General features: G+C 42.1%; 1 protein-coding gene across 1 annotated transcript; it reads left to right on the forward strand.

Annotated features, from left to right (window-relative positions):
- The first annotated feature begins 638 nt into the window (after window positions 1-638).
- On the forward strand, window positions 639-12,910 carry STEEP1 (STING1 ER exit protein 1). Its single transcript, XM_070290863.1, has 7 exons — window positions 639-878; window positions 1,941-2,058; window positions 7,471-7,512; window positions 9,188-9,326; window positions 9,856-9,945; window positions 10,572-10,664; window positions 12,479-12,910. The coding sequence occupies exons 1-7, from the start codon at window positions 755-757 to the stop codon at window positions 12,539-12,541; spliced, it is 669 nt and encodes a 222-aa protein (XP_070146964.1). The 5' UTR covers window positions 639-754; the 3' UTR covers window positions 12,542-12,910.
- Window positions 12,911-20,964: the final 8,054 nt, after the last annotated feature.

Here is a 20,964-nt window from a genome sequence, read left to right on the forward strand (position 1 = left end):
GGTGAAGTATATGTTATGTGAACCAGATTTCAAGTTCTAAGATTCCTCGACTTCGTTAGGTACTCATCCTGAATCAGTCAGTTGAGTTCACTTGCTCAGTCGTGTCCAACTCTTTGTGACCCCATGAACCGCAGCACGCCAGGCCTCCCTGTCCAGCACCAACTCCCGGAGTCCACCCAAACCCATGTCCATTGAATCGGTGATGCCATCCAGCCATCTCATCCTCTGTCGTCCCCTTCTCCTCCTGCCCTCAATCTTTCCCAGCATCAGGGTCTTTTCAAATGAGTCAGCTCTCCGCATCAGGTGGCCAAAGTATTGGAGTCTCAGCTTCAACATCAGTCCCTCCAATGAACACCCAGAACTGATCTCCTTTAGATGGCCAATCAAATCACATTTAGAGGCACATTTAAAATCTGTATTATGCATACAAAGTGTAAATAGCCCTTTTTTATTTCTAGTTACATATATGTATATACATATGTAATATGTATAGTAATATAAATGAATAATTTAAATGATGAAGAGTGTCCCAAGTAAAGCAGTCCCCCAGAACTTAGGCCAAGGCAAAGGAGGTTCTGGCAGAGACCAGGGATCCCCCCGTGCATCTTGGACTAATGGGACGGCCCGGAAGTTCACGTGACTACCGTTGACACGTGACCAAGTTTCCGTTGGAGAGAGCCGCGACGCATATGTGACGTCACTTTTGCGCGACCCTTAATTTTGGCTTAGCGTTTTCTGGTTGCCGCTCTGAAGTATGCCTAAAGTAGTGTCGCGGTCCGTCGTCTGCTCTGACACCCGGGACCGGGAGGAATATGACGACGGCGAGAAGCCACTTCACGTCTACTACTGTTTGTGCGGCCAGATGGTCCTGGTGCTGGGTGAGTATTCTGCAAGGAGTGCAACTTCGGGTTCTCGAGGGCGGATTTCCCCTGGCTGTGATCTGAGAGCCGCGTCTCTTTGAAGATTTTCCCCTCCATTAAAATCCTCCGTTCCCATCGCCGCCTCACTCCAGGGAGCTTTTCTGTATTGTGCTTCATCTTGTAATTCTGTATGCAGACCGCCTTCAAAAGGAAATTCCTCCTTTAGAAAAAATATACTCCCTGTTCTCCCTCTCTGCCTCTAGAAACTTTGTGACCTTTCTGCCGCGTACAAGGATTTTGTAATAGCTTTTATCAAGTGAAAAGAACTCTTCCCCATTGAGCCTACATTTTCCTCGAGCTATAACCTCATTTCTTTGCTTTTTTTACAGCAAAATTTCTAAAAAGAATTGCGTCTGTGGGCTGTCTCTGCATCCTCATTTCCCATTCCTTCTTGCCCTCACTTTTTCACCTAACCATATAAACATTATTTGTCAAAGTTACTAACCAACGTGTTACCTGTTTCAATGCTCAATTATCAATGCCCATTTAAATCCCCCTCTCAGTAGCATTTTACAGAGATGATCAGTCCGTCTTTCTTGAAACCCTAACCCTAGCCCAGTATCTCAGAATCTTTCTTGACTTCTGCGTTCAGCCCATCAGTACATTCTTCAGGTGCTTCCTTGAAAAGCTGTCCAGAATCTGACTACTACTTACCACCTCCATTTTTACCACTCTAGTCCAAGCCCCTCCTTTCCTAAGCATATGTACCAGGAACAGAAAGAGTCATAGAAAACTTGAAAGGCAGTGCTGGGAAGGACTTTTGAGGTAATATAATCAAATAAGGGGAAAGACTCCCAAAGAGGAAGTGGTTTGCCGAAGATCACCAGTAACACAGCTGGAGCTAAATCCAGGCCTCCTAACACCAAGTCATTTTTTTGTTGGAAAATTTAATAATAGCCTTCAATAAATGTGATAATTTTAGTAAAAATTACAGTGCAAAGGCCCCCTGCCGAAAAGTTTTGATTGCCTCAGGGTATTTTTCAGTGACTCTTGTGACCAAATCTTTCTTCATTCCTTTAGACTGTCAGTTAGAGAAGTTGCCCATGAGGCCCCGGGACCGGTCCCGTGTGATTGATGGTGCCAAACACGCCCACAAGTTTTGTAACACCGAAGACGAAGAGACTATATATCTTCGGAGGTAAGACCTTGATGTTCTGTCTAGGATTTTCTGCTTGTGTTGGGGTCTAGTTCTGAGAAGTATAAATACCCCATCTAGTATCAAACAGGTCATGTATTTGGGGCCCAATACTTTGACATTTGTGGTGGTTCTCAACTTCTGTTAATACAGCCATGTTTTTATTGTGCACATGTTTTTATTGTGCTTTGCTGAAATGGTGAAATGTGATTCTGTTGTCATTTGATAGCTGTAATTTGGGGGTTTTGCAAGTAAAATGAGTTTATTCAACTTGTAATCTCTTGGAGCACACCAGGGCACACTGCGTTAATGACTGGATCTGCAAAGATGAGTAAGGCACCGTCCTTACCATTAAAGAGCTCATGGCTCAACAAGGGAATGGACTACCTATTGTGATATGATAAAATACTGGTGTGAACAGAAGGCTCTGGGAAAACAGACGGGAGCAGGTCATCTTGCCTGACTGGTGGTCAGGAAAGACACCAAAAGGTGGTGGCATTTGTGTTTGGCCTTGAACTAGGATTTCATCAAGTAGATGAGGAACATTCCAGGCGGAAGGACTATAGAAGCATTAAAAGCATCGAATACAGTGTGCTTGGGAAATTTAAGTAGTCCCTTGTGGCTAGAGCCCAGGTTACCTTACCAGAACGGGTTCGTGGAGCCTGGAGTAGGGACAGAATAAAATGCTAAAGTAGACAAGTTTGGATTTTATCTGTAGGCAATACACTACATCAAGTAAACAAGCAAAGAACCCTGCCCTTACAGAGCTTATATTCTATTGTTGAACCAGAAAAAACTACCAGCTGACATCTAGCTATGTGTATTTAAGAAACTGAACTGTTATCAGCCCACACTGATGAAAAGAGTTAGAAACTATTGCTAGGCAACATTCAGTGCCAAATCAGGGTAGAATTATGCAGTTGAAGAGGAAAATGGTTATATACAAAATACAAATGGAGGGTGCAGATTATAAAACATATGAAATTCACAAAAGAAGGCCCCCCAGGTAACACTGGGGAAGATTTATACATAACATGCTCTATCTAAAGCAAATTCATTCTCTTGTGCTTTTCCTCTCTGTTAACCTTTATTTGGGTTTCTGATTTTGAAAATTATTAACTATCTTTAGGATTATCAAAATATTTATTACATGTATTATATTAGTTAATACAGACAGTAATCTAACAACACAACTAAGCCACAGGCTCCTGTGGCACTATAAGGCAGATGCCCTCACCTCTAGGCCAGAAAACTGGGTGGCCCCAGACTGCAGTGGCAACCCTGGAATCCAATCAGCCTGATCCTGGGAGTGAGCCAGCCTTTAGTGCCCGATATTGCCCAGGCCAGTGGTCTCTGGCCAAGTGCCTCTGTTGGGCCAGAGTTCTCAGAGTTTACCAACAAGGCATGGTAGACTTCCCCCTTGGTTGACGTAGTTCTTGCTCTAATCATGAACAGTCTTTTCAAGGGCCCACTTGAGCATGCTCCCTTCCTAACCAGGGCGAAATTTCAGTCTGATCATACCTTCCTTTTTAGCCAGCTGAATGTGGGAGCCCTGGTTACTGAAAATATGGCAGTCTGCCTAATCACGTGCCCTGCAACCTGTCACTTTCCACATCCACTACCAGCCTGTCTTGATTATGGTGTCTTTGTATTAAGTTTTGAAATTAAGTGTGAATCTACCAACTTTGTTCTTCAAGATTGTTTTCTGGCTATTCTGGATTCTTTATAATTCCATGTGAATTTTAGGATCAGCTTGTCAATTTCTGCCAAAAAAAAGCCAACTGGGATTTTGCTAGGGATTATGTTGAAGTTGTAGGTTCATTGGAAAGTATTGCCATTTTGACAACATTAAGTGTTCAGTCCATGAACATGGAACGTCATTCCATTTACTTAGCTCTTTAATTTCTTTCAGTGATGTTTTGTAGTTTTCAGTGCACGGGTTGTGCACTTCTTTTGTTCAGTTTACTCCTAAGTATTGTATTCTTTTTGATGCTGTTGTAATTGGAATTGTCAACTGATCTTAGAGGAAAGGTTTGTTGTTTACCAGTGAATATGATGTTCATGTATGTGGCTTAGTAGATGGGAATTTTTCATAGATGCCTTTTATAAGGTAGAGGAGGTTGCTTTCTATTTCTAACATATTGAAGGGGCTTTGAATTTTGTCAGATGCTTTTTTTGCATCTAAGATGATCTATGTGTTTTTTCTCTTTTATTCTGTTATTATAGTGTATCACATTGATTGGTTTTTTGGTATGTTGCACCAATCTTGCATTCCTGGGATAAATTCTGCTTGGCCATGTGGTGTAATCGTTTATATGCTGCTTGATTCGGTTTTTGCTTTTTTTTTTTAGGATTTTTGTCTGTATAATTTTAAGCAACGTTGATCTCTAGTTTGTTGTTTTTGTTGTTCTTGTGATAGTTTTGCCTGATGTTCAGGTAATACTGGCCTCACAGGATGAATTGGGAAGTGTTTCTTCCTCTTCCGAAATGTTTGTGAAGCATTGGTATTAATTCTTCTTTGAACTTTTGGAGGAATTCCCCAGTGAAGCCACTGGTCCTGGGCTTTTCTTTGTGTAAAGTTTTTTGATCACTAAATCAATCTCCTTATACTTGTCATAGTCTAGTCAGATTTTATTTTTCCAGTGAGTTTTGGTAGTTTGTGTCATTGTATCATTCCTGGAATATGTCCTTTTCATCTAGATTATCTGGTTTGTTGGTGTATAGTTATTCATAGTATAATCTTAAAATCTTTTTTTTTAATGTCTTATCAGTAGTAGCCCCTTGATTTTTTTTAGGTCCCAAGAACACTAGACTATTTGTAATTCTCTGAATATGCTCTGCTGTTTTGCCTTTTGTACAGAGTTGCCCCTCTGCTTGAAATCCCATTTTTCTATCAGGACTGCTGACTGCTCACGAAGCCTTTGATAACTGCCTCAGACAGATTTGGTGCTGCCACCTCTGTGTTCCCGTCACCCTGTTCACTTTCCTCCATCTAAGAACTTACCTCTGTGGTTATAATTTTCCTCGCTAAACTTAAATTCTTCTAAGAATTCATTTAGTCAGTATTTATTGCAGTACTGTGCTCAGCTCTGGGAATAGAGTGTGAGACAGACAGGCATGGTCTCTGCTGATCTCTGATCTCATGGACCTTACAGTCTAGTGGGATGACAAAAAATAAAGTAATTATGATTATGGAAAGTCATACGAATGAAACAAAGGGCTCATCCAGGATCACATGAGAACCTCTTCGAAAAGGTGTTCAGGGAAGGCTGTTATAACTAGGTGATATTTGAACTGACACCAAAAAAGATAAGAATGTAACAGGTGAGAAGTGCATTCCAGGCAGAGAGAAGAGTGTATGTGAAAGATCAGAGATGGGAAAGCACTTGTTTATTCCAAGAACAGAGGAAGGCTGGTGTGGAGAGGTCACAGTGAGCGGGGAGGAAAGTAGGAGATGAGGCTGGGCCGGATTCTTTGCCCAGCCAGTGCCTAGAAGGCCATGGTGAGGAGTTTGTGTTTTATTCTAGCTGTCCTGGGAAGTCACTCTTGACTCTCTTTGGAGAACGATTAAGAATGAGATAGTAATGGAAGCAGGTTCTAGAATAAGGGCTCAGAATTTTTATTTTAGATATGAACTTAGAGTGGTGAAGTCCTAACTAAGTATCATATACAAGATTGATTTGATCACACAAAAATCTAAAATTTCCACGTGGGGGAAAAAGTCAAAGGCAAATGTCCAGCTGGAGAAGAAATATTTGCAAGAACCCTTAACATTTGCAAGTTTCCTTAATATAAAATAAAGAGATGGACTTCCCTGGTGGTCCAGTGGTTAAGACTCCATGGTTCCATTGTAGGGGTGCAGGTTTGATCCCTGGTGGGGAAATAAAATCCCACATGCTGCACAGCTTGGTCAAAGCACAACACAAAACAATAAGAATAGAATAAAATGACAACTCAGTAGGCCAAAAATAGACTGACTGTTAATCAAAAAAAGAAAATACAGATGTTTATTAAATATATGAAAAGATGCCTAACTTCACTCTTTAAAAAAATAGAAATGCAAGTTTTGAGATCTCATTTTTCCCATGCCAGATTGGCCATCATATATTTTAATAACACACTGTGTTGGTAAGACTGTAGGGAAACGGAAAGTCTCACATTGGTGGTGGGGTATACAGTGGTTCAGCTTCTGTGCAGAGTAATTTGGCTGTTATCTATCAGAATCTGAAGTGAACACACTCAGAGGATTTACCCAGCAGGTAAGACATTTTGGTTCATTCATACAAATAGAATGGAGCCCTTATAAACAATGAAGCAATTCTTTATCAACTGATTGGGAAGGATCACATATTTTTTTAACCAAGATGTAATTTTAAGTGAACAGAGAGGCTGTTTCACTGTAAGTGAACAGGTGGGCTACATTTGTCTAAAAAGGAAGAGAAAACTTTGCTGTGTCATCAACTCTGGGAGGAAGGGAGGAAACCAGTAATAGTATTTGCCTCTGGGGCTGGGGGAGGGAACTGGGTGCGTGGAAGATGAGAGGATATTTACCTTTCACTTTATACTCTTTTCTATACTATCTGCACATACTGCTTATTTAAAAAGTTGAAACAGGGAGGGGATGGGAGGAGACTGGGGGGTAGCTGGGACAATAATCTGGGGAAGAGATACTAGTGGACTGGGCTGAGATGGTGGCAGGAGGGTGGAGAAGAGTAGGTTCAAGACCTTTTATGGAGCTAAAATCCACAGGATTTGTGGATGAAGTAGATTGTGGGAGATGACGGAAAGAGAAGACAAAGATGAGTCCCAGGTTTCTATGAAGCAACAGAATGAGTGGAAGAGTCTCTACCTCCCAGTTGATTATCTAAGGCAGTGTTGTGTGGGCTGTTGAGCTTGACCACCTTAGTTCGACCTAGGGCTTGAGTTCAACCTATTCTACTTCCTAGCTCTGTGACCTTGGCAGACTGTGTAACTGCTTTGTGCTTCTTCACCCTTGTCTGTAGAATGGGAATGATATCATGACCTACCTCATGGGGTGGTTGTAAGGATTAAAGAGTTTAATACATGTACACTTTAGAACAGCTCCTGGTACATAATAAAAGCTATACAAGTGATTACCACTGTTGTTATTGTTGGTGTTATTGTTACTGTGAACCTGACTGCTTCTGTGACTATAACTACTACCACACTGCCTCCTCTGTCAGGAGGGTGCCTGTGGATGGAAGAAGTGCTTTATTTTTAATTAATTTATTTTTTTGAATAAGTGCTTTAAAATAAATACATGTGTAAATCAACAGCTGATCTAGGAAAGGAAAGCTTTTGAAAAGCCTTTTTAACATTTGAAGAAATGAGCAAGTGAGATTGGTAGGTTATGAGATTTGTTCGTATCTTTTTTAACTTTCATTTTCTGTGCAGACCGGAAGGCATTGAACGACAGTACAGGAAGAAATGTGCAAAGTAAGTATTAACAGTGTGGGTTTCCCTGAGGATAAGAAAGTCGAGGTAGTGATGTGTTAGGAAAAGCATCATTTGGAGACAGTTCTCTGTTATATCTTTATCCTTATAATCTTAACCTGCCTTCAGACTTCAGTTATGCAGATGGGCTTCTTGAAGAGCTGCAGTTGGCCAAATAACATCGCTGACCAACTGGCCACAAAAAATGGGTTTTGAAACGTAGGATTATTTTTTAATTGAGATGTAACTTATATATAATAAAATTTGCCTTCTTAAATGGACAGTTTGATGAGTACTGACAAAAGCATACAGCCATGTACCATCACCCCTCCTGTGACATAGTACATTTCCAGAGCTCCTTTGCAGTCAGTCCCCCTTCCCCTGGCCAGCACTGGCCTACCTTCTGCTGCTGTGGTTTTACCTATTCTAAACTGTGACATAAACTCTGCAGTGTGTGTTCTACTACATACAATGTGTATCTCTTTGATCTGGTTTCTTTCACGTAGCATGATGCTTTCGGGGTTCATCCACGTTATGTGTAATGGTAATTTGTTCCTCTTTATCACTGAGTAGCACACACAGTTCATTTAACCATTGACCCATTGAAGGTCATTTGAGTTGTTAATGGCTTTGGCTATTACAAATAAAGCTGCTGTGAACATTCCAGTATAAATCTTGTGGGAACATGTATTTTCTCTTGGAATGGAGTTGCTCAGTCTAACATAGTGTAATTTAATCCAAACGTATTTATAAAGTTTATTACAGGACCACAGCCCCAAGAACTGTAGAGAGTATTATTTAAAGATATATGTGATTTCCAGCTTTAGGTTGTTAGTAGTGAGAATATGAAACTTTAACAAGTTTAATCTTGTTGATGTAATTACAATTCACTCTTGGATCACCGACTCAATGGACATGGGTTTGGGTGAACTCTGGGAGTTGGTGATGGACAGGGAGGCCTGGCATGCTGCGGTTCATGGGGTTGCAGAGTCAGACACAACTGAGCGACTGAACTGAACTGAACTTGGCTCTCAGAAGACTCAGACTAGGAGAATTAAAGCAGGGAACTGGCTAAGAAGATGTTTTAGTTTACAGCCACATTAGATTTGTTAGATGAATTTAATCATATCTTATGGGTGTGGGTCTACTTCATTTAGCTGAAAATGTAGAGTAGAAATGACCAACCACAGAAAATATGCTGTGAACTTAGTTCTGATTGCTCAGAACTTAATTGGCGGACCAGCCACAGTGGAGCCTTCTGGCTGCTTCTTAACTCTGCTATAATAGAAGAAGACAGAACCCCACACTAGTTCCCCAGACTTCTAGGAAGAATGGCAGCAGTTTTGACTGGAAAGCAGTCACTAGCAGGAGCCAGCGTTTGCCATACTTGTCTAATGATCAGAACTGCATGGGATGCTAAAAGAGATTTGCAGGCCTCAGCCCCCAGAGTAGCTCAGTCAGGGTCCCCTGGGGGAAGGACCTCGGAATCTGATTGGCAGTTGTAACAAGCGCCCTCTGTGATTCTTATCAAGTAGTTTTTTGGGAAACATCGGGAAGAGCTGATCATAAGTTGATGCCACAAGCACACATAGTTGCAGAGTCTGAGCCCACTTTACGAAGCAGTGTTTTGGGGGTTTGGATCCTGAGGCCTGCCTGAGATTCACTCTGTTATTTGTAGGTGTGGGCTGCCGCTCTTCTACCAGTCCCAGCCCAAGAATGCTCCTGTGACCTTCATTGTGGATGGAGCAGTGGTCAAGTTTGGCCAGGGTTTTGGGAAAACAAACATATACACTCAGAAACAAGAGCCTCCTAAGAAGGTAATTATCACCGAAGGAGACAGATGGGTTAATGGAGCTGCAGATGTAGTCCTAAAACTTTAGATTATGGTGCATGACAGCATGCCCCTTGTGTATGCTCTCTTTATTAAGAGGATGCCATTTTTGTATAAGCAGATGTTACAAAACTTTAACATCTATCGTGTGTTCTTTTTTCTTTCCTACAGTCTGCTTTATGAGTAAAGTTGAAAATTGTATGGCTTTTATTCACATGTACTTCCTTTGAAATTTCTTCTTTTTCCAGTGTGAGCAATTAGAGATGGAATGCAGAAAGTTAATCTTTAAATATATTTTGAAAACCCTTGATGTCAAATATTAGAAAACGATAGTGCAGATTAAAAGATGGGCACTTTTAGATAGGCCATTCTGTCCCAAAGAGGTGGATATTCCCCCAACAATCCCTCCCCTGCAACACCCAGGCTTGGGCACTTGCACACTCACACTCATACACACTCAAGCACACACTGCTCAGAGAGATGAACTAGACTGGTTCCTCTTCCTGCACCTCCAGGTGATGATGACCAAGCGGACTAAAGACATGGGCAAGTTCAGCTCTGTGACTGTGTCTACTATTGATGAAGAAGAAGAAGAGATTGAGGCTGTAAGTGCTTTTGCCCTCGGGGAGTTGGATGGAAGGGGATGAAGGGGGACTCTCAAACTAGACCATTGAATAGCAGAAAAGCTAGAAACTTCCCTCGTAGACCTCACTCTAGCTACTAAGGAACACTGTGACAGCGGCTAGTTCCTGTTTCCCTGGATTTCAGGGAAATCTGTTTCAGGGACATCTGTAGGATGAGGCACAGGGAGTTGGACTAAATCAGTCATTTTTTAAAAAAATTTATTGATTTATTTTTTTCATACTGTTTTTTGAGAGGCCTTAGGAGGCACATCCCTCTTCAGTTGAAAAACTACCGGGCTCAAGGATTTCCGGTCCCTTTCAGTCCAGCTCTGACAGTGTGGTCATCTGTCCTTAGCAGGAGAAGCAATTCCCTTTATGGTAATTCAGTATAATGATGTTTACACAGAGATGTTCTCTGTTATTTAAACATGGTTTCAGCTGAAACCTGACTCCCCCAGATTACTGAAAAGCTGAAGAGTGGAACGGAAGCTGAATTCAGCCACTTCAGTAGTGATTTCATAACCCGAGGAGTATAAACTACTCCAGAGGTCTCTGTTATTCCTCTTGGGTGAGACTGCTGGCCTGAGGATGCTTCATTCTTCCCTCAGAGAGAAGTTGCTGACTCGTATGCGCAGAATGCCAAGGTGATTGAAAAGCAGCTGGAGCGCAAAGGCATGAGCAAGAGGCGCCTGCAGGAGCTGGTGAGTGGCGTGGGGTCGGAGGGGGCAGGCACTGGCCTGAACTGTTCCAGTTCCTCCATCTGAAAGACCCTCGGGTGGGCGGGGGAACCCTTTAGGAAGTCTTTCGGGGATGTGGTATAGCTGGCTGCCAGGTGTCTAACCCTGGGTGTGGCTATCCGTACATACCCTGCTCTGTGATAGTGAGCAGGATCCCAACCCCCAATAATAGTTCTGGTTAGCCAGCCCCAACCAGAATGATCATTTAATCTGCTACTTGTGGTCCAAGGTCAGGAGTCCAAGATCAGGCTGCATGGGCACGCCCCCAGGATGGGAGGTGTACAGTGAGGCTACACTGGGGGGCCAGGATTGGGACTTTTCACTGCTGCTTAAAGCACTGCTCCCACCACCACTGTCTGGGCTCTTTGTTGAGCACGCCTCTCCTTGTGTGATGGAGCCTACATTTCTGTTTTCCTGATAATAATTTACGTATGATGTTTCTTTAAGACATCCTCTGTAGAGGATATTTTTGGTGACACAGGTAGTGGGTCTTGAGAGCCATTTGACCTTGCCATAGTGATCTAGAGAGAGCCATGCTTATCAGATTTTCTGAAGTGAAGGGCCAGTGCATCTTCTTTTTAAAAAATTTGTCAAGAGCAGGTTGGTAATTTATAAGATGTCATAAAAAGGAATTTGCCTTAGTTCCTTTTATGAAATTATTTTATTATTCTGTCAAATTGCTATGCGAGTGTACATGCTAAGTCACTTCAGTCATGTCTGACTGTGACCTTATGGACTTTACCTGCCAGGCTCCTCTGTCCATGGGATTCTCCAGGCAGCAATACTGGAGTAGGTTGCCATGCCCTCCTCCAGGGGATCTTCATGACCCAGGGATCTCCGGCATTGGCAGGCAGATTCTTTACCACTAGCACTACTTGGGAAGTCAAATTGCTATAAAAGCGTCTAAATGCTTACTGTCAATTTTTGTTTGTATCTTTGTGGACTGATAACAAACAGTTCATGGACTGCATAACTTTTAAGTAGCACTGTTCTAGAACAGGGTTTGGAGAAGGCAATGGCACCCGACTCCAGTACTCTTGCCTGGGAAATCCTATGGGCGGAGGAGCCTGGTGGGCTGCAGTCCATGGGGTCTCTAAGAGTCGGGCACGACTGAGCGACTTTGCTTTCACTTTTCAGTTTCATGCATTGGAGAAGGAAATGGCAACCCACTCCAGTGTTCTTGCCTGGAGAATCCTAGGGACAGGGGAGCCTAGTGGGCTGCCGTCTATGGGGTCGCACAGAGTCGGATACGACTGAAGCGACTTAGCAGCAGCAGAACAGCATTATTCCTCCTGTTCTGCTAAGAACAGGATACTGGTATGTCATAATATTGATTCCCCCAGCTCTTCAGGGATCCTGGAGCTGTGTAATCCTTATACCGATTGCCTTTGACCACAGCCCTGTGTGTTTACCCCATTTTACCATACAGATGTTATCATCGTCTATGTGTATCATAACATCAGAAAGGTTGGAAAACAGTTGCTATTCATCACAATTTTTTTTAATTAAAAAAAAATTATTTGGCTGCACTGAGTCTTAGTTGTGGCATGTGGGATCTAGTTTTTTCCCTGATCAGGGACTGAACCCAGGCCCTCTGCATTGGGAGTGTGGAGTTTTAGCCACTAGACCTCCAGAGAAGTCCATCATGATTTTAGATACACGGTTCTAGTTTGTACACTAAATGAGCATGAGGGGATCGTGTTGGGGAAGTTAGAATAAGGTAGGAAAATCAGAATTTAATGTCATGTATCCAGATATAAACTTTTCTTCCTTTCCAGGCTGAACTGGAAGCCAAGAAAGCAAAAATGAAGGGAACCTTGATTGACAACCAGTTCAAATGATCAGGACCTTTCTGTGGACCCAGGCTGGAGGCAAGCATTTAAGATCAGGATGAAAAAGAGTGTTTTCTTGACTACATGGACTTATGCTCCTTTATGCTCCAGCAGAAAGCTTTACGTGGCTTTCCAGTGATTATCCTACATTCAGTGAGGTCTTTGAGTCCATCTGACCTGATTTCTAGAGACAGATTTTTCTCAGTCTTTCTGTATTTATGTCTTCTGTACTATTTTTTGTTCATTTGATGTAAACTTCTTCATCTGTGTAGAAGAAGCTCTATGAATAGATCAATGCTTGTGTGTCTCTAGTTTCTGAAGGAGCTGTTCTTATTCCTTCTTCAAAGTTAATAAAATGTTTAAAGATTTTTGAAAAAAGAATATTGTGATGTGTCATAGAAAAAAGCTGCATGAGTTATATTTAAAGTTACAGCAAGCCAGATCCTTTTACGTGGCTCTGTCTCTGTTCTTAGACTGGCAGGTATTGGCTAGGGTTTGAATCTCTCCACTGTCTGAGGAAATCCATAACAAGCCAGAATCTGCTTTAAGTTCCCTTTACCTCAAATATTAAAACTTCAGGCAAGTCAGCCCTCATCAGACATTGTGCTAACAGAGGGTAAAGTCAGATTCCAGTAAGAGGGCAAGATACCTCTGATCTGAATGAAAATGGGATCTGCGTATGCAACCCAAGGGAGCTACCATCCTGTCAAGTAGCTGAGAATGTTGCTTCCTTGTGTGGACATGTGGGAGGGACACGTGATAGAGTAAGACATGATAACTGAGATAAATAAAAGTTATCTGTTGACTCTTTTGTTTAACATTTGCTGTTTGTGAAGGAGCATTGTATACATAAATATTTAATGTCACGCTGCTTCAGTGACACCAGTATGTAGTATTTGCATCATGTTTTTATCTGTTCATCTGTATTGCAAGGTGTTGGGGCAAGAAGAGTACTTTCAGTTCAGTTCAGTTCAGTTGCTTGGTCGTGTCCGACTCTTTGCGACCCCATGAATTGCAGCACTCCAGGCCTCCCTGTCCATCACCAACTCCCGGAGTTCACCCAAACTCATGACCTCCTTATATTACTTACATGGCTTGTACTTAGCATAAGGCATGTAGTGAGAGGCCGATGGGAAATAGTAGGACATTTTTCTTTGCTATTTACCTCCTGATTTCTGAATTTGGAAGGAGAAGTAGTTTAGAGTGAGGGTAGATATGAGCTAGCAAGAACTGGGAGAAAATAGGGGTGGGAGGCCTGGGAAAGCCTGAGATTGGGCTGTGTGGCCAGGATCTCACACTGCATTTAGCTTTCATGTCTCTTCAGTCTCCTCTGATCTATGACAGTTTTTCAGTGGTATCTCCTACTTTTAATTTGCATTTCCCTAATGACAGATGATGCTGAACATATTTTTCTTTTTTTTATTGTGATAAAAAACATAACATAAAATTTACTGTCTTAACCATTTTGAAATGCACAGTGTTGTGCAACAGATTTCTGGAACTTTTTCATCTTATAAATCTGCAAGTGTATACCCATTAAACAATAACTCTCCCTTTCCCCTCTCCCTAGTTCCTTGAACCTCCATCCTACTTTCTATCTCTATGGATTTTACTACTTTAGAAACCTCATATGAGTGGAATCATCCCAGTAGTTGTCTTTTTGTGATTGGCTTATATTTTGCATTGAATAATATTCTCGAGTTTCATCCATGTTGTACCATATGATAGAATTATGCATAGACCATGTTTTGTTTACACATTCATTCATCAATGGACATTCACGTTGCTTCTACCTCTTGGCTGTTGTGAATAGTGCTGCTGTAAAAACACTGGGTACAAATCTCTTTTCAAGACCCTGCTTTCAACTCGCTTGATTATATATCCAGCAGCGGGATTGCTGGAACATATGGTGGTTGTTATTCAGTTGCTCAGTCATGTCCGACTCTTTGGGACCCCATGGACTGCAGCATGCTAGGCTTCCCTGTCCTTCACCATCTCCTGGAGCTTGCTCAAACTCATGTCCATTGAGTTGGTGATGCCATCTAACCATCTCGTCCTCTGTTGTCCCTTTCTCCTCCTACCTTCAATCTTTTCCAGTATCAGGGTCTTTTCCAATGAGTCAGGTCTTCGTATCAGGTGGCCAAAGTATTGGAGCTTCAGCTTCAACATCAGTCCTTCCAATGAATATTCAGGGTTGATTTCCTTTAAGATGGACTGGTTTGATCTTGCAGTCCAAGGGACTCTCAAGAGTCTTCTCTAGTACCGTAGTTTGAAAGCATCAGTTCTTTGGTACTCAGGCTTTGTATCGTCCAACTCACATCTGTACATGACTATTGGAAAAACCATAGCTTTGACTGTACAGACCTTTGTCAGCAAAGTAATGTCTGCTTTTTAACATGCTGTTTATGTTGGTCATAGCTTTTCTTCCAAGGAATAAGAGTCTTAATTTCATGACTAGTCACAATGGAGACAATGATAGACTTTATTTTCTTGGGCTCCAGAATCACTGTGGATGGTGACTGCAGCCGTGAAATTAAAAGATGCTTGCTCCTTGGATCATATGGTAATCCTGTTTAATTTTTTGAGAACCATCCATACTATTTTCCATAGTGACCGTACCATTTTTCATTCCCATCAGTAATATCCAGGGCTCCAATTTCTCCACATCCTCACCATTTCTTTTCTTTTTTTTGTCTGTTTCTCTCAGCTTGTAGGATCTTAGTTCCCTGCCAGGGATTGAACCTGGGCTCTTGGAGGTGAAAGCACGAAGTTCTAACCACTGGACAGTCAGGAAATTGCCTTTTTTTTTTTTAATAGCAGCCATCCTAACAGCAATGATATATCATAGTTTTGACTTGCATTTCTTCAGTGATTAATGATGTCGAGCAATTTTTCATGTGTTTTTTGGCCATTTGTATATTATACTTGGAGAAATGTCTAGTTGAGTCCTTTGCCCAGTTTTAAAATTGGATTATTTGATTTTTTTCATTGTGAGCATATTTTCACTTGCTAATTTTCCATCTGTGTATCTTCTTTGGTGAAGCATATGCTCAGATCTTTTACTTAAGCTGGATTTGTTTTTGTATTATTGATTTTTAAGAGCTCTTTATATAGTCTGGATAGAAATCTTTGATCAGGTATGTGATTTGCAATATTTCCCAGTCCATGGTTTGTCTTTTCTTTCTCTTAATAGCGTAGTGCCTTTCTGCATGACCCAGGATCATGCAGATTTTTTTTCTGTATTCTGAAAGGTTTGTATTTACATTTAGATCTATGATCCATTTTGAATTAATTGTTGTATAATGTATGAGGCATGTGTTAAGGCTTTTTTTCCTTTCATAAACATGTCCAGTTATTCCAGCACCATTTGTTGAAAAGACGTTCCTTTCACCTTTCAGTACCCTTTGTGCCTTTGTCAAAAGTCTGGGAATTCCTTGGTGGTCCAGTGGTTAGAACTCAGAGCTTTCACTGCCATGGGCCTGGGTTTGATTCCTGGTTGGGGAACTAAGATCATGCAAGCCGCATGGCATGGCACGGCCAGAAAAAAAAAAAAAATCAGTTGACTATATTTTTGGACTTTGTCTTCTGTCTATTGTCTGTCTATTCTTGCATCAATACCACAGTATTTTGATTTGAGTATTACAGCTTTATATATATCTTGAAATTGGGTAGTATGGTGCTTCTTTGTTCTTTTTTAGAATTGTTTTACTTACTCTAGTTCCTTCGGCTTTCCATATAAATTTAGTGGAATGGTATGGTATATCCAGAATTCTTGCTGGGGTTTTGATTGGAACTGTGTAAAATCTAAAGATCAGGTTGGAGGACTTCCCTGGTGGTCCAGTTGTTAAGAATCTGTCTTGCAGTGCAGGGAACACAGATTTGGTCCCTGGTTAGGGAACTAAGATCACACATGCCACGGAGAAAGTAAGCCTGCGAGCTGCAACTACTGAGCCTGCGCTCCACAACTAGAGAGCCCGTGCGCTGCAATGAAAGATTGTGCATGATGCGATGAAGATCCCACGAGCTACAACTAAGACCTTAAGGTAAGGTAAGGTGAACTCGCTCAGTCGTGTCAGACTCTTTGCGACCCCACGGACTGTAGCCTACCAGGCTCTTCCATCCATGGGATTTTCCAGGCAAGAGTACTGGAGTGGGTTGCCATTTCCTTTTCCAGAGGATCTTCCCGACCCAGGGATTGAACCCAGGTCTCCCGCATTGTAAGCAGACGCTTTACAGTCTGAGCCACCAGGGGAGTCTCTAACTAAGACCTTATGCAGCTAAATAAATAAATATGATCAAAAAAAAAAAAAAGATCCAACTTGGGGAGAATTGACTTCTTAATAATATTGCATCTTCCAACCCATGAACATGGTCTATCTCTCCATTTATTTAGATCTTTGATTTCTTTTGTCAGTGTTTTATAGTTTTTCATATATAGATACTGCCAATATTTGGTTCAAATGTATACCTTCATTTCTTCTGATGCTATTGTAAACCTTGTTGTTGTTGTTCAGTCACTAAGTCGTGTCTGACTCTTTGCAACCCCATGGACTGCAGCACACCAGGCCTCCCTGTCCCTCACTATCTCCCAGAGTTTGCTCAAGTTCATGTCCATTGAGTTGGTGATACCATCCAACCATCTCATCCTCTGCTGCTGTCTTCTCCTTTTGCCTTCAATTGTAAACCTTACCTCCTTTCAAACAAGGGAAATCATCTCAAGATGTATTTCCAAGCTCGCTAGGCTTATTCTTGCATAAACTCAGGCTGTAATTTCCATTTATCTCTTGACCCCACGCCCTGAGTCCTCAGTATGACTTGTCTTATGGTGGTGTTCTGACTCCCAAGAACCAGTGCCTGAGTATTGCTCTTTTCTAGTTGACAGTAACTCTGATCATTGCTTTTGGGGAAGGCCATACAGCAACTTCATATTACATACTTGTGGCAAGGTCAAGGGGGATGCTTCAACTCTTGGTTTAGAGGTCTCTGGGTCAACCAGTCTGGAATGGCAACAGGCCTGGGAAGTGGGCAGTGACATTTCATTATAGCAACAATGAATAGAGTTAGGTGTACACAGGCCAGACCTATAGTTCTTTATTTTTTCAAAAAAAAAAAAAATTACAAAAATCTGTAGGGTAACAGTCTTCGGCCCAGATATTTTAAGTCACTGCCAATGAGTCCTAATGTTCAAACATTTTGGCTTAAGCTTTGAACTTGATTTCTATTATGGCAGCCATGCTTAACTGAAAAAATAGATACCTCTTACCTTCTTTGAATATTGTAACATCTACCCTGCAAGCTCCCAATTTAGAGTCAATCCTACAACCTGCTTTCTCTGATTTTTTGCCCAAATAGATGAATGTCCACATGTTATAAATTAGTGGAGTTTGACACTGTGAATTTATGTTTCCCATATCAGATGGGTTCTCACCATAGCTGGTTAATCCTACTATGTGTTTTGGGTCAGGCACTCTCCTGTTCCCCTCAGAAACAATTTAGAGCCTCCACCACTTTTCCCAAACTTCTCTGCCTAAGCAGCTGCTCTCTCTGCATATGATTTTCCTTCCCAAAGCACCAAGAACATAGGGGCACACTTGGTTGCATATGCTCTCATCCTTTTCTCTCTTTAGTCTCAGAGGAAGAGGTGGCCCTCTTCCTGCTCAAGGCTCATCCACCTTTTATTCAATCAACTAAAATATATATTAAGTATTTATTATTTGATAGATATTGCACTAGAAGCTGGGGATATAGTGGAGAACAAAGCAGTTCACATTCTGGGGGCAGGGGTGACCAACAAGTGAACAAGAAAATTATCAGGGGCTTCCCTGGTGGCTCAGTGGTAAAAAATCTGCCTGCCAATGCAGGAAGACACGGGTTCAGTCCCTAGTCTGGAAGATTCCACGTGCCATGGAGCAACTAAGCCTGTGTGCCACAACTATTGAGCCTGTGCTTTAGAGCCTGGGAGCCACAGCTACTGAGCCCACATCCCAGAACTGCTGAAGCCCGTGCTCCCCAACAAGAGAAGTCACTGCGATGAGAAGCCCACTCGCTGCAACTAGAGAAAGCCTGCATGCACAGTGAAAACCCAGCACAGCCAAAACTAATACAAAATAGAGAGTTCACAAGCTGGTCAACTCGTGAAACACATATCTTTAAAAATTGCCCTGAGACTGCTTTGTTGTTGTTGTTGTTAGTCGCTCAGTCGTGTCTCACTCTTTGTCACCCCATGGACTGTAGCCCACCAGGCTCCTCCATCCATGGGATTCTCCAGGCAAGAGTACTGGAGTGGGTTGCTGTTTCCTTCTCCAGCGACTCTGCTTGGAATGAAATAAACAATACATATATATTTTAAAAAGAGAAAATTATCAGTTAAAATAGCGTGATGTGATAGTGACAGTGGTCAGGATGGACTCTAAGGAGGGGCTGTTTGAGCCATATAAGACCTGAAAGATGAGAATACAAAGTCAGCCAGGTAAGGGCCAGGGAGAAAGCATTCCAGATGATGACAATGGAAAATATAAAGGCCCTTTGCAGAGAGAAGCTTAGCATGTTGAAGGAACAGAAAGAAGGCCAATGTGACTAGATTGTAATGAGTGAGAGAGAATGAACAAACAAGAGGCGAGGTCAGAGGAGTGCGCAGAAGCCAGGCCATGTGTGGCCTTACAGGCCTAAATAAGAATTTGGGGTCTCAAAAGTACAGGGGGAAGTGACTAGACTCTCAAGCAGAGGAGTAACATGATTTATGTTTTAAAATCATTCTGGCTGCTACATGGAGAATGGTTTGTTGTTGAGAGGCAAGAAGAGAAGCAGGGAGACCAAGGAGAAGACTAGCGTAGTAGCCCAGGTGAGAGATGAGAGCGGTTGGACTGGGGTAGTAGAGAAAGTGAGAAAAAGTGAATGGAGTGGTGTTCTGGAGGTTTTGTTATCAGTACTAGCTGCTAGACTGTGAGAAGTGAGGTGAAGAGGGAAATCAAGGACAACTTCTTGATTTGTGGTCAAATAACTTGGATGAATTGAAGTGCAATTTATTGAGATGAGGAGGAACCCCATTCAGGAGATAGCCAAGTGCTCTGTTTTGGACATGTTATGTTTGAAATGCCTATTGGCTATTGAAGTGGAGATGTCAGCTTGGCAATTGAGTATGTAGTCAGGCGGGGAGGTCCAGCTAGAGATAGAAATTTGGGAGTTTTCAGCACATTGGTGTTATTTAAAGAGATGTTATCCATGAGATAGGCTGAGACTCCCAAAGATGTAAGTGTAAATAGCAAAGAAAATAGGTCCAGAGATTGAATCCTGGTGCACTCCATCTTTAAATGGTCAAGAGATGAGGAGAAATCAGCATGGAATACTGAATAGAAATGGCTAGTCAAGTCAAAGGAAAACAGAAATATCCTGACAGCTAAGAGAAGTAGGTGTTTTATATCAGACAGGGGCCAGTTAGAAAACAGAAGCCACACTCAGAATTGTAAACAGGAAAATTTAACATGAGGAATTGCTTACTTAGGTGAGACCTATTCGTCCTGGGAAGAGCTGAGAAGCCAAGGAGGTGATGGTTAATTAACCCAGAAATTTAGCAACAGCAGAAAGCTGCTTCTCCTCTCAGTTCAGTTCCGTTCAGTTGCTCAGTCGTGTCTGACTCTTTGCAGCCCCAGGGACTGCAGCACGCCGGGCTTCCCTGTCCATCACCAACTCCTGGAGCTTGCTCAGACTCATGTTCATTGAGTTGGTGATGCCATCCGACTTCACCTCTACTGGAGGTAAAAGTGATGTCCCTTAAGTCCAGATCAGGGACCACACAGCAGAAGCAGGAAGGCTAGCCCTGCAGGAGTTTTGTCCATGGGGGGAGGCCTATCTAGGGGGAACCACAGAGGATGTACAGTCACCGCTGGAGATGACACTCCAAACGAGGGAAAGGAAGGGGAATACCCTCACTTGTCCACTTCTCTGCTCTTTCATCTTAAGCCATTGATTCTCATTGGCCAAATGTATCAGGAAGTCAGAGGGACAGGGTGGCTGGGAAATGTCTGTTCTACGCCGCAGAGCAGGAGAAGAGGGAATGGCTCTGAGAGCAAACAGCCAAATGACCACCACATGTAAGTAAGATGACGATTTGGAAATGCCTGTGGCATTTAGTGATATGGAGGTCATTGGAGACCTTGACAAGAGCAGTTCAGTGGAGTGGTATGAGCAAAAGCCTGGAGGAGTGAGTTCCAGAGAGAATAAAAGAGGAATTGGAAGCCATGAATACAGGCAACTGTTTTTAGTGTTGCTATAAAAGGAAAAGAAAGAATTGGGAGTAGATGAAGTGGGAAATAAGGTTGACAGTAGGTATTTTCGAGATGGGCGAAATAACAACATATTTGAATGGTGATGAGGAAAAAGCCAAGACAGAAATAAAAGTTGATAATGTAGGAAAGAGAGGAATTACTGGAGTG

This window comes from Ovis canadensis, chromosome X (genome assembly GCF_042477335.2).
Source record: "Ovis canadensis isolate MfBH-ARS-UI-01 breed Bighorn chromosome X, ARS-UI_OviCan_v2, whole genome shotgun sequence".
In the NCBI taxonomy this organism is placed as follows: Eukaryota; Metazoa; Chordata; class Mammalia; order Artiodactyla; family Bovidae; genus Ovis; species Ovis canadensis.

Bases quoted from the DNA above. Each gene is read 5' to 3' on its own strand.
- STEEP1 (XM_070290863.1), top strand. From the start codon at position 755: ATGCCTAAAGTAGTGTCGCGGTCCGTCGTCTGCTCTGACACCCGGGAC. The intron at 7,513-9,187 runs GTAAGTATTAAC...TGTTATTTGTAG, and splicing joins TACAGGAAGAAATGTGCAAA to GTGTGGGCTGCCGCTCTTCT. The intron at 10,665-12,478 runs GTGAGTGGCGTG...CTTCCTTTCCAG, and splicing joins AGAGGCGCCTGCAGGAGCTG to GCTGAACTGGAAGCCAAGAA.